The sequence below is a fragment of the Dermacentor variabilis genome, chromosome 6, assembly GCF_050947875.1.
Source record: "Dermacentor variabilis isolate Ectoservices chromosome 6, ASM5094787v1, whole genome shotgun sequence".
In the NCBI taxonomy this organism is placed as follows: Eukaryota; Metazoa; Arthropoda; class Arachnida; order Ixodida; family Ixodidae; genus Dermacentor; species Dermacentor variabilis.
The window spans coordinates 138,017,454-138,030,131 of NC_134573.1; the positions used below are offsets into that span (position 1 = coordinate 138,017,454).

At 52.9% G+C, this 12,678-nt stretch overlaps 2 protein-coding genes across 2 annotated transcripts; one reads left to right on the forward strand and one right to left on the reverse strand.

The window, feature by feature from the left end:
- The first annotated feature begins 2,687 nt into the window (after window positions 1–2,687).
- Window positions 2,688–6,777, forward strand: LOC142584376 (TNF receptor-associated factor 1-like). Its single transcript, XM_075694526.1, has 2 exons — window positions 2,688–3,097; window positions 5,737–6,777. Exons 1-2 carry the CDS (start codon window positions 2,757–2,759, stop codon window positions 6,767–6,769), a joined length of 1,374 nt encoding a protein of 457 aa, XP_075550641.1. The 5' UTR covers window positions 2,688–2,756; the 3' UTR covers window positions 6,770–6,777.
- Window positions 6,778–9,004: 2,227 nt separating this feature from the next.
- Window positions 9,005–10,714, reverse strand: LOC142584377 (uncharacterized). Its single transcript, XM_075694527.1, has one exon. It carries the CDS (start codon window positions 10,662–10,664, stop codon window positions 9,360–9,362), a length of 1,305 nt encoding a protein of 434 aa, XP_075550642.1. The 5' UTR covers window positions 10,665–10,714; the 3' UTR covers window positions 9,005–9,359.
- Window positions 10,715–12,678: the final 1,964 nt, after the last annotated feature.

A 12,678-nucleotide genomic window follows, 5' to 3' on the forward strand; every position in this document is an offset into this window, starting at 1 on the left:
ATCATTTGTACGGATACTCAGGCGCATTACGCTGTCGACGTCGCCATGATGTTCTGTACAATGTCACAAGTGCGACAATATCGCGGCCGCGTGTCGAATGCTAAGTCAAAGCGTGCAAGTGTGAGCCGAGGAGGATGGTGGCTCGACCTCGCGCGCGCAAGGGAGGAAGCGCGCCGTCTTCCTTCGCGCGAAAGGCAGCGGAGATGACAGGGGGGGGGGGGGGGAGGGTCTTATTCGCCGGCGTCGGCTGAGTATGACGCGGCTGAGCGCCAAAGCGAGCTGCGGTGGGTACAGAGTCTAGGCGCCCCGAGAGCTGATAGCGTCGTGTGCGCTGTGTTCTCGCCGCCTAGTTCGCGTTGAAGCTAGAGCCAGCAGGAAGGACAACTCGCTCGCTGCTGCTGTCGCTCTCCGTCACGTCAGCGTTTTGACAGCGAGTGTCCGCGGTCATGAGGTGTGTTATGTCTGTGTGCGCGCGACACCATACATGTTAATTTACTTAGTAAGCAAACGTTTACACGGCCGATAAAACTACTATCCTTACTTCGCATCGTTGTCTAATACATTGCTATTGCAACGATGATTCGCCTTTCGGGTAAAAACTGGGACACTCTTTGGCAGATTCCACGATCACATCATCTTTACTACGTGATCACCAAAAGAAACGAAAAAAGAAATAAGCAGAAGAAAATCATCCGTAAAAGCCGACTTCGCTGTATGAATGTTCTATAAAGATGATGTATTCGTGCGCACGTTTCTACTCGAGCGACCGCAAGGACTGTTCAATCTTACTGCCTATGAACAAAAGGAGAGAAAAATACGGAACATAGTAAAAGACGGTCAGCTGCACACAGAAGCGCGTCAGCTGTGAAAGCTCGCTCCTTCATAACACGATACCTAGTGTGGTGTTGGTGGTGATGATGATTTACTGCCATCCTCTTTGAAATGGGGCGGCAACAAATAGTCACCTGTGGCCTGCTTAAGCTAATCAGGTATGCTATACATATGCTTATCATATACATGCCCGTTTCCATGGGCCAAAGACGCAGCAACGAAACCGGCGAGTAATGTAGGCAACCACCACAGCCTTTCGCATCGCACTTCTCTCTGTCCCCAAGCACCTCTGCTCACCATACTTCACTCGACAAACATCAAACAACGCCTTCGCTATCGAGACATCGCTGCGTTGAAGTCTCACGGTGTGCAGTGCGTGAAACGCTGTTTGCATTTCGGCACTGCTTGTGAACGGTGTAGTGCATAAGCACTGCATGGTATAAAGCTGTAGCCTTGGTGGTGGTGCATGTAATTGCACGAGTTTTTACACATTGGATGTGGTGACAATAGACAACCGTGCACATCGCATTTAGTTTTATAGCATTTAATTAACGGCCGCTTCACCAAAGCTCTCCGCTTAGAATTCACATAGATCTGATCTGCATAATTTTCCCTTACTATTTTTAGAGCGCAGCTCTTTAGCGAATGTTCTTGTGTTTCGCGGCGTCATCGTCCCTCGCCGTAACCAAGGTCATCATCCGCGCGCTGCTCTAACTGCGCGCGCTCCTGTTGCCATCTCTCGCGCGCAGCGCGAGTCGCTCTCCCCTTATGCAAAAAAGAGGTGAGGCGTGCAGACAGGACACAAGAGTAGAAAAGTGGACAACACGAACGCCGTATTGTCCACTTTTCTACTCTTGTGTCCTGTCTGCACGCCTCACCTCTTTTTTGCATAATGAATCCTTACCAACTAGCTCAGCTTTCTGTCGTTCTAAGCTTTCCCCTTGTACTCCAAATCCGGATCACGTGTTCTCGCCTATCATTTCGCCCCCTTCCTCTGCGCAGCACCGTTGCGCTGACTCTCGCTGCTACCGTCTACTCAGCCCTCGCCGTCCCTTCTCCCGCTGTCGCGGCACTGCCGCGGTGCCAGCCCCTTGCCGCCTCGCGCGGGATCCACGGCTCTCCGCTCCTCCGCTCCTCCGTCTCCGCGTCGCACGGCGTGGCTGTACAGCTCTCAACCGGGTCTCTCGCTTCCCCGTTGGCGCGGGGCGCGTTCCTCAGTGGAATTTGTCGCCTCTGGCAGTGTTTGCGCTTGGCTGTCCTTCTCTCGCCTCCACTCTTGCCCTATATTTCCCATTACCTGGTGCAGTGCCGTTGCGGTGACTCGAAACACAGTGATAGCGTTTCGTCCCCTTACTTCTACTTCCCACCCTAACCTTGTGCGGCCACATTTAGGCCTGCAGCTGTGTCTGTGAGTGAATGAGTGTGTGACCTAGCTCTACTCAATACCCTTGTTCTCCACCCGTTTCCTCATCCCACCTCAGAAGAAACATAAAATTATAATTGCTAATCTCCCCCACCTTCTCCGCGGCGGTGACCTACTATAATATGGCGCTATGGCCTGAGCGCCGGCTCAATAACGGCCGATCGCAGTGTGTGCTGCCCAATCCGAAACGCAGAACCGGCTCCGTTCGGCACATCATGTTCTGTATGCGGTTGCTTGTTGTTGAAATAAGGCAGCAGCTGAGCTCAAAGATCGCATTACCGAGAAGCGTAATCACCGGCCACTTTTTTTTGTTTTCCAAAAAACCTGTTCCAATGAATTTTGTCTGCGTCGCTCGATTCTCGGCTAATCCCTCTTGATGGGTATGGGCCAGAGTCCTTGAGGTAATCATCATCATCGTCATCATAACCATTCCACAGCTGGGCGGCTGCGGAGGCGGCGACCAGTGACATTGGCAAGTCGTCAGGAAGGCAAAATTCTCGCCATGGACCGACCCGCGGCCGCCGCCGCCGCAGCGCCAGCTCTGGCCACTTCGGTGCCGGCGCTGCAAAAGCGCTACGTGATCGGCTTCGAGCAGGCGGGCCTGGCCGACTGGACCGAGATGGAGTTCGCCAGCCCCATACCGCGCTTCACCTCCTGCCTTGTGTGCGGCGCCATCGCGTCCGAGATGCTCTGGTCGCGCTGCTGGCACGTCTTCTGCCCGCTCTGCGCCGCCATGATGGGAAGCGAGGAGGGCGTCGTGGCCTGCCCGCTGGACGGCGCCGTGACGCCGCTCGACGCCCTCCACAGGGACAAGATCGCACTCGAAGTGCTGCTCGCCTTCAGGTACACGCACGCATCTATTCTAATATCGGCGACCGCATTTCGATGGGGGAGTGAAATGCAAAAAAAAAAAAAAAAACCCCGCCCGTGCACCGTGCGTTGGGTGCACGTTAAAGAATCCCAGGCGGTCAAAATTAATCCGGAGTATTGGCTCATAATCATATCGTGGTTTTGGCACGTAAAGCCCCAGATCCTTTTTTTTAAATTCTGATATCACTCACATAAAAATGAAACAAAAAAATTCCCGCACCATCAAAGTTTCGCAGGTGTAGTGCCAATGACATATAAAATAACGGGGGGCGTGTTAACACACACGTATTTTTCAAAATAAAAGCCAATTGTAGAATAAAAAAATTCACCGACGATTAAGGTGCTCCCTAATGCGAAATTTGAGCGCAGGTCTATATGCGTGTTTTCATTTCGAGATATATTGACTGGCGCGGACAATCTCTCTTGTGCGGCACGTTGCAAGCGGAGCGAAGTGTGGCGCGACTGCCACGCTAATCGGGAGATCACGAGAGGAAGGGCGTGGGTGACGCGTGTGCGCACAGCAGCTACCGCAGACAGACCTCCGCTCATGCAGCGCTTTGTTTCCATATATGGTATCGGTGGACGCGCACGGCGCATGCCTTATCGATGGCGTTATTGGTGAACAGACGACGCGCGCTACTAGGAGTTATATATACTAGGAGGTATATACTAAAGCTTCCGGAGTGGCAGCCGCTGAGGCCGCCTACGGCAGCGAGTGAAGCGACCGGTGGCCATATTTCCGGGGGCGAAAGAGGGCAGGCGCACCTTATAGGCAGCCGCGGAATAAGCAAGGCACTCGAGCGCGTTATCGGTTTCCCAATCTAAAGTTGCACAAAAAATATTTGTTTAGCTCACATAACCATTTTACTTGCAATGAGGCAATTTAGTTACAGTAATATATGATACTACAATTATTCTTTGAGTGCGTGAAAGCGTTTTAATGATTAGCTTCTTTTAATGTGTAAGCATCCTTTTGGCGTGTACCCAAGATCCGTCACGCGAAATGTTGAATGTCTTACCTGCGCAAGAATGCGTAATTTGCAAAGACAGTTTCCCGCTATAATAATTTAAATGTAGACGATTGGTAGCTTTATGAGCGATGTTAGGAACAATATAAACCAACAAAAAATTATCAGAGAGAATACCCATAGGGATACATAAAGCTCCACAGAAGATACATGGGGAATCTCATAGTTGGGCTAACATCTCACTCTTTGACCGCGGAAACTCGCTGTCAACACGCTGGAGTGAGGAAGCGCGGCAGCAGCAGCGAGCGAATTGACCTTCGTGTTGCCTCTCGCTTCAACGCGAACTAAGCGGAGAAAACACAGCACACACGAAATCATCAGCACTCGGTTCACTCTGTCCCCATCGCAAATCGCTGTCAAGATAGGGCCCGCGCGGCCGTGCCATACGGAGCTGCCAACATCCCGCGCAAGGCACCAGGGACGTTCTACTCCGGCGACGGTCAACATAGCGCGCAAAGCACCGGGGACGTTCTAATCTGGCGGCGGCTGCGTATGGCGCGGCTGAGCGCGGCCGCGCCGGCCCTACCTTGAAAGCGATCTACGATGGGAACAGCGTATAGGCGCGCCGAGCGCTGTGTTCTCGCCGCTTAGTTCACGTTGAAGAGAGAGAGAGAGAGAGAGAGAGAGAGAGAGAGAGAACAACTTTAGTTAAAATGCCTGCAGAGTCGGATAGGCTCCCTCCACGCAGGGAGGACAAGCTTTTACCGCGACGCGGCCACTACGTCAGTCTCGTGCATTGTGCTCCTCGAGGTCTTGGTCGCTGCTGCTGCTGCCGCTCTTCCTCATGCCAGCGTTTTGAGAGCGAGTGTCCACAATGATCGAGTGAGATCCGTTCATGTCTCCCTCTGCGCGCGTCGTTGTTCATCTAGTTAGTAAGCGAATGTGCACATGTTTATACGGCCGATAAAACTACCATCCTTACTTCGTATAGCTGTTTCCTAATTCGCTATCGCAATCGATGATTCACCTTTTCGGCGAAACTGCGACTTTTTTGCTATTTCTTTTTGTCTTTATTGTGCCACAGCCATACGTACACTTCTCCCATGCCAACACCAACATGCACTACGTGTTGATTATGATGATTTCCAAACTATGCCACATACCGACAAAGGCGGGGGTGAGGAGGGGGGATAAAATGTGGGCGTTGCACATCGTGCAAACGCTAACTATATATAGCTCCTTGAGGTGATCGCCGATTGTATGATGATGATGATCGTGATTTACACAATATGGCACATACCCACAACGCGTGGGATTGCTCAAGAAGGTGCTGTTACAATTAGAATAAGAAGAAATCAATAAATCAAGTCGATATAAGATTTGTCACAACGCGTAACACAGGTGTACGCGAGAGCGCATGCGCGCCACTTTTTCTCTTACGCCAAAAACGCAGTAACGAAATGGCTAAATTCATGGCATTTCAATAACCGCTTCAAATAACGGGGTTGGATTTGCATGTTTTCTTCCCTTTTTATTTCGTTCCTTGGGTACGGGACAGTTAAGGTGTCGTCCACTGACAGTTTAGACATACGCCCACGGCCTATCTCCTCTGATGCATAACCGCATTTATGCGTTCGGCTTCAGGGTGTACTGTCCAAATCGGCCCCTCGGGTGCGACTACATCGGCCCCATGGACAAGCTCCGCGACCACACGCGCCTCTGCGGCTTCTACAACATCCAGTGCCAGATATGCGGCAGTTGGCTGAAACGTTTCCAGCTCAGGGACCACACGGCGCGAGGTTGCACGGCGACGGCGCCTCGCCCCGAACAAAATTCCGCGCCAGCTCAGCGGAACGTGCACACGGTGGTGACGGGCGACCTATACCCCGACATCGCGCGAACCCTGACCGCTGCTGAGACGGCCCAGGCCGCGCCCGCCCCTAGCGCGCCGAGCGCGGCGCCTTCCAGGCTCTCGGTCATCTTCAACGGCAACAGCAAGGAGTACGACGTGCTGGGCATGATCGCGGCCATGAAGGAGATGTGCCAGGAGTACGAAGACTTCAGGAACGCCTTCAACGACGTCCGCGAGTCGGTCACGCTGCACGCCGAGCAGACGCGCGCCGAAATCGAGGACCTCGAGTCTAGACTCCGGGAGCAGCACCGGCTCTGGCGAGAAGACGTCGTGGGCGACGTGCGCCACCTGAGGAGCGTCCTGGGAACCAAGACGTTCGACTGGCAGGTGGCGCCCTTGTCGAAGCTCAAGAAGACGGCCGTCAGGAAGTGCACGCTGCTCAAGAGCGAAGACTTCTACATCGGTCACCACGGCTACCGCGTGGCGCTCTCCGGGACGTTCTCGAAGAACCCGGCGGACGGGCGCGTCTACCTGAGCGTTTACGTGCACCTGCTGCGCGGGATGTTCGACGCGGCGCTCAAGTGGCCCTACCGGACGGTGACCACGGTGAAGCTGGTGAACCAGGAGGCGGCCGCGGACAAGGCGGTGACCTTCGACCCCGGCAACGCGTGCGAGGACGAGCGGGACAGCTTCCAGAGGCCCAAAGCGGAACGCAACGTCGGGTACGGTTTCCCGCTCGCCGCGCTGGAGGAAATCGAGAACCCGGCCAACGGATTCCTCAAGGACGACGCCTTTGTGGTCCAGTTCTGCGCCGACCTGGTGTAGAGTTGACTGCCCGGTTTCTTTTTTTTTTTTTGAAGTGATGTGTCCAAAGTTCATTATTCTCCAGCATGCAAATAAATCACTGTGTCAGCCCCAATGATCTGGCTTTATAGTATCGTCATCCTCATGCCATAATGTCATGCACTGCTACACAAAGGCTACACAGTCAGCTATCAGAGATAACTGTGCTCCTTATCTCGTGCCAGCAGGCCAAGGCTTCCGAATAATGTAGGTCTGGGCGTCCTATGCCAAATCAGTGTTTCTTGTACGTGTTAAATGGTCATCCACATATAACTGCTATTCTTTTTTAAATGATGCAGAGAATGTCCATAAACGGATATTTAGACATGCGCACACTTATATCGAGCTTCATAAAAAATAATAATGCCAGAATAACGCACTTTAACTTGTTCACATTTTGTCGAATTTTTGCTCCAGATGCCCAGCAAACAAGCAAGCTTTATTGCAGCATTTCCGAATATTTTTTTTCGAAAGTAAAGACCAGATTCGTCATTACGGGCAAATCGCTTTATCGACAGTACAGGTCGGGAACCAAGTTAGTCAACGAAGCCTGGTTACGAACGTGGATCTAGGGAGGAAAGAGGGCGGCCGGATTCAAGCAGACTTTTTCGGCCCCTCAAGGGTGCTTGAATGCAGTCATGCTATATGGTCGAGACGCAACGTTCTCTACTCCTCATGCAGACATTGTAAATAAATTCAGTACCCTTCGCTCTTGATGAGAACCTGTTCCTCCATTCAACAGCGTCCTCAGCATGGATGAGTCGGATGACGGCATGGGTCAGCTATCCCTTGACATATGCCCGAGCCAAACTCTTACACTGTCGACTCTTTTCATGTCATGCGACATAACATGCATATGCAAATGAGAAACGATTGTAGGAAAAAGCTGCTATAGCGTGTTCATTTAGTCGAGAACTGTGTACTGAATTTATAAGAGCTATTTCAGGCAGTTATCATTTATGGTGGGAAAGGACTGCGGGATTGGGCCAGAGCGGCTGCGAAAAACGTGCGATTGTGCCAAATGTCTTGCCTGTACGTTGTGTCACGATGTAGTAATATTGAAGAACATAAACGGTGAAAAAACTTCACTCACGAAGCGAACTCTTCATTGAGCTAACTTGTGCCCACAGAACTAACGCTCAAGACAACAATAGCGGCGAGTATGCAGGCGGCTATCATAAAAAAAATCTGGCGCGCGATCGGAGATCTGCGTTCGAAACGCGCGTTCAGTTTCGCAACACGCGATTGGCCGCGCCGACGAGCGCGACTGGCGACGTCGGCGCGGCCTACACTGCAAGATAATTTACACCCTTAAAAGTGAAAAAGTGTAAATGTCTAACTCACACCCTTAGGGTGTCAGAACCTAAAGGTGCAAGTTCTAGATATTTACACCCCTTTTTTTCCACTTTTAAGGGTGTAATCTTACAGTGTATAGGCCAACGACGAAACTGAACACAACGGGAACGCGCGTTTGAACAACAATCTCCGACCGCGCCCCAGATTACACAAGGCTCGGTGACAACGGACAGAACTAGCGATAACATTGGAGAAACTAGATGCAGAAAGGCGCGTATATCGTGCTGTATACGCGCGATAACGCTGAGTATTTGTTAGCGGGTGAAATACTTGTCACCGGGAATGGTAATAAACACACGCTGCAATATCCTTGTGCCGTAAGGGAATAATTTGCAATACGCGTTTTTGTTATCTGCTACGCCCGAACGTTTAAAGTAAATTTGGGACTGCGTCCTGAGCTCTCGGCATGCAACCTTATAGCCTATATTTCTCGTGATGTCATGTAGAAGCCATTTGACGATACCATAGTTGCGCTGCGGGCACGTCGGTGCCCCAAAATGTAATCTGAATACCAAGACAAGGCCACTCTTGCAGCGACGTATACGTACAGCTGCATGCCCGTGAAGCTGCGGATGTAGATAGCCCGTAGCTCTAGTAAAAACGTTTTATTGACGAACAAGGACTACATTGCATTCTAAAGAAACGAGAAGTAACCTACCGCATTAAGACAGCTACAACGCGCATATAAGTATTTTACAATCCGCGAAGTCGCGCTAACGTACCGGAACGCGGCTTTAAGCGCGAGAAACGGTCATTGCTAGAAATGAACATCTTGGGGCCAAATAAATCCAATATATATATATATATATATATATATATATATATATATATATATATATATATATAATGTTCGTGAAAAAATACTTAAACCTGAAAATATTCAGTGTTGCTTTTTACTGCGCAGTGCAAGCCACCAGAGAAGGGTCGACGTATGGACATTTCGAAAGGCATGCAGACAAATCAAGGCATGTAGACGAATCGCGCCTTTATTCGCACGAAATCTGAGTAAGACAGCGCGTTAAAACAAAATATATAAAGACAGTAAAACACAACGTAAAATCATGTTAAAACCGACGAAATCGGATTGCACAGTGATGATAACATATCCTTCAAGAACATATGAATTCGAACGCCATAAAGAGAAGGAATAAGAACGTTACTTGAACATAAATCATTAAAACGTTAAAAAGTGAACCAGGTTAGGTGGAACAACAGTTCACACAATGCAGCCAGAACGCGAAGAATGCTGACGGGCAGGACCAACGGACTGCTGCTGCAATTCGGAAGGCGGCAGCTCCAACGCGTTCGGCGAGGTTTCGAACAGCACTTGGCCGACGTCGGCATCGCCGCCACCATCTCGTCGCTGCGTCGACGTGGACGCGGTCTCGACGTCCATACTTCCGGCGGCGACGTCTACGAGCTCTCGGGGTCTCGTCGCTCGCGCTGACGTCTTGCGGTGGGGCCCGGTCGTGCCCCGTTGCGAAGGCGGCGTCACGACCTCGCGCCGCATCGGGTCGCGCCTCGTCTTCCACGCCGCGAACGCGCGCCAGTGGACGCGCACCGCGAGAGACGTCCAGCCCACCCAGGCCGCGACCACGAGGACGGCCAGCGCGACCAGGCCCGCCGCCTCCGCGACGTCGCCGCGCAGCGCCCGCTTCGAAGCGCCGCGCACGCAGAGCAGGCAGCTCACCGCGGCGACCGGCGTCAGCAGGAGGGCGAACAAAAGCAGGTCGCTCAGCAGCGCCCTCTGCATCTGCGGCTCGCCGAACAGGACCCAGCGGTAGAACAGCCGAGCGGAACCCGACTCGACCGCGCCGGTCTGGAAGCGATGTTGACATACCTCGCAGAGTTCTTCCGCGTTCGGGGCGTTCATGCGACGCTCCAGACACGAGGAGTGTCTGAGGCCAGCGGCGCCCGAGCACTTGCAGAGAGACACGAGCGGTTCCTCTCGGTCCCCTTCGCGGCAGATGCGGCAGGCGGGTCTGCCGTTCGAAGCGGTCACGTGGGAGTCGCCGGCAGGAGGAGTCTCGGGCGGGCTGCCGCCTCGCGCCTGGTCTGCTTCGAAGTCGCCTGCCGACGGCGCTGAGGCGGCGGCTTCTTGCGGGCTTGCCGGATAAAACAGGAAGTCTTCCGGTGGCGCGACCGCCCTTTCGTGTCGTCTCTCGTTTTCGAGCTCGGTGCTCGAGTCGACGAAGGCGAGGTAACCCTTGGGTGTCCACGACGGCGAGGGCTCGATGTCCGAGGACGGATCGTACCGAGACCCGCGAGACCTTGGTGATGAACTTGAAGATGACGAAGTCAACGAAGAAGGATAGCGGCAGTTGTGCTCCTCGGCGACTATAGGGACCTCGTCGTCGTCCTCATCCCGGGGGCTCGGTCTCTTAAGCGTGCAACTTCGCGTTATCCGGACGGCGATGTCCCGAAGGCGTCGCTGGTGGGCTGCGGCCCCGAAGGGTTTGGGAATCGCGCGCGCTTCCGTCGGTGTGCCGTTCGAGAGCGTCTTGTAGCGATCGCGAGGCATAACGCTGCGCTTTCGTCCGAGCGCCGACAGACTATGTATCTGTGTACGGGGCCTGTTGAGCCGTCGGATTGTCACAAAGATCTCCAGCTCTTCGCAATATATACCATCCCATAGCTGCGATATGAATGTTGTCACGTGAGTGTTGCATACGCCCCATTAACAACTGCGCGTGGAAGGACGCTTTCGGCATGCTGGGGCAGATATACAATTCCTCCTCCCCTTTCTTTCACTCTTTCATGTGTCTTTCCTCGCAGCGACTATCACTTTCGCTGCAAAGCACCTGCACTCGCCCTATGCGCCTGTGTGTTTTGCGTTATCTGTGCGTTACAATGCAGTAAAGTCACGCACGATCGAGGCCAAGTACGTACACGCCACGGGCGCATAACGTCGCTAGAGGTTCAAAATCGTCTATGGCGCGCTCTGCCATAGTACCCTTTGAGCGGTAGACTGGAGCGACTCTCTTACACTACACATTTCAGGCGTTTCCAGCCGCCACAATTTTTTTAGAGCGCAGCTCTTTGGCGTCCGTTCCTGGGTTTCGCGTCGTCGTCGGCGTTGTCGTCGGCCTCGTAACCAGCTCCGCCCCCCTTTCATCCCCCCAGCGCTAGCAGCGACCGACTGATACCGCTGGATGCCGCTGACGCCGCTAGAGAGTCAAGATAACGTGACTGCATAGAACACCGTCGCCGCCATGCAGAAAGAGGAGGAAAGGGTCCCCCCCCCCCTGTTCTTGTGTGGCGGATAGGGTGCTCTTCAGTTGCCGACGCGCCGGTTATTTCACGTAGGCCCCGGCACGTCGACGAATACGTGACCACCTTCCCACGGCTAGACCTGGTTCTTAGCGCTGCGGAAGCGAGGGTATCATATTGTTTGTGTCGGCATCGGCGGCGTTGTCCCTGAAACCAACTCCGCAGCTGGGGTTGACTCACTATCGGCGTCAGCGGCATCAGTCAGTCGCTGCTATCTCTTCCCTCCTCCCTTTATCGTGTTGTCCGCTTGCTGCGCGCGCTTCTGCCCCCATCGTTTGCCGCTGGGTGTACACGCCGCCCCCCTCCCCCCTCTTCCTGCGAGTCTCCGGTTGTCAAAGCGCCGGCTCGAACTTAATTCCTTTCTTCGCTCCTCCTCCAATGCAACCCCTGTGCGGTGGCAATCAGAGAGCCAGATCGGTGGCGGCGGATCTGTATATGTGCACCGCCCGAGCCGAAATTGCCGCTGCCGTTCGCCCTGTGCGGTGGCAATCAGAAAGCCAGATCGGTGGCGGCGGATCTGTATATGTGCACCGCCCGAGCCGAAATTGCCGCTGCCGTTCGCCACTGCGAAATTATCTGCCAGTTCTTTCTGAGCCATGAGCGAGACGACCGATGGAAGTCCTCCGTCTGCTGCTGCTGCTGCTGCTGCTAAACGAGCTGCCAGAGCAGAGGCCCAGCGCCGTCGCCGTCAGAATCCAGAGGTGCGTGCCGCCGAAGCAGAAGCTTACCGTCGCCGCCGTCGAGATGATCCAGGAGTACGGGAAATATAAAAAAAAAATTCTGTGATAGCGCATACATGTGTTGCTCGATTTCTTTGCCTCAATCTATCGAAAAGGCGAAACAGCTTATTTGCTGCGCTCAAATTTCGCATTAGGAAGTAACGTAATCGTCGGTAATTTTTTTTTTTTTTGCAAACACCGGAAAAAAGGACACTTGTTCTCTCTCACCGGTCGCGTGGGTCACGGCTTCGTAAGCGAACCCCGAAAAGAAGGCGAGATGTCACGTAACTTGAACCGTGCCGCAACTGGAAGATTATGCGGGAAACTCTGAATGGGCGACCGGTATAGCCGATATCGTACAGAGCAGTTTCATTGCGATGAAGACAGAGACAAGACGTGCCAGATGCTGGAGCAGAGATCGATTATCATTTTTTCCCGAAGTCACTCTTGTTCATTTCGAAAAGGCACTTTTCCCCCGCGCTTCACGACTAACCATCGAAAAAAAAAAAACACTAATCGACATAAAACATTCTCCAAAATCAAAGC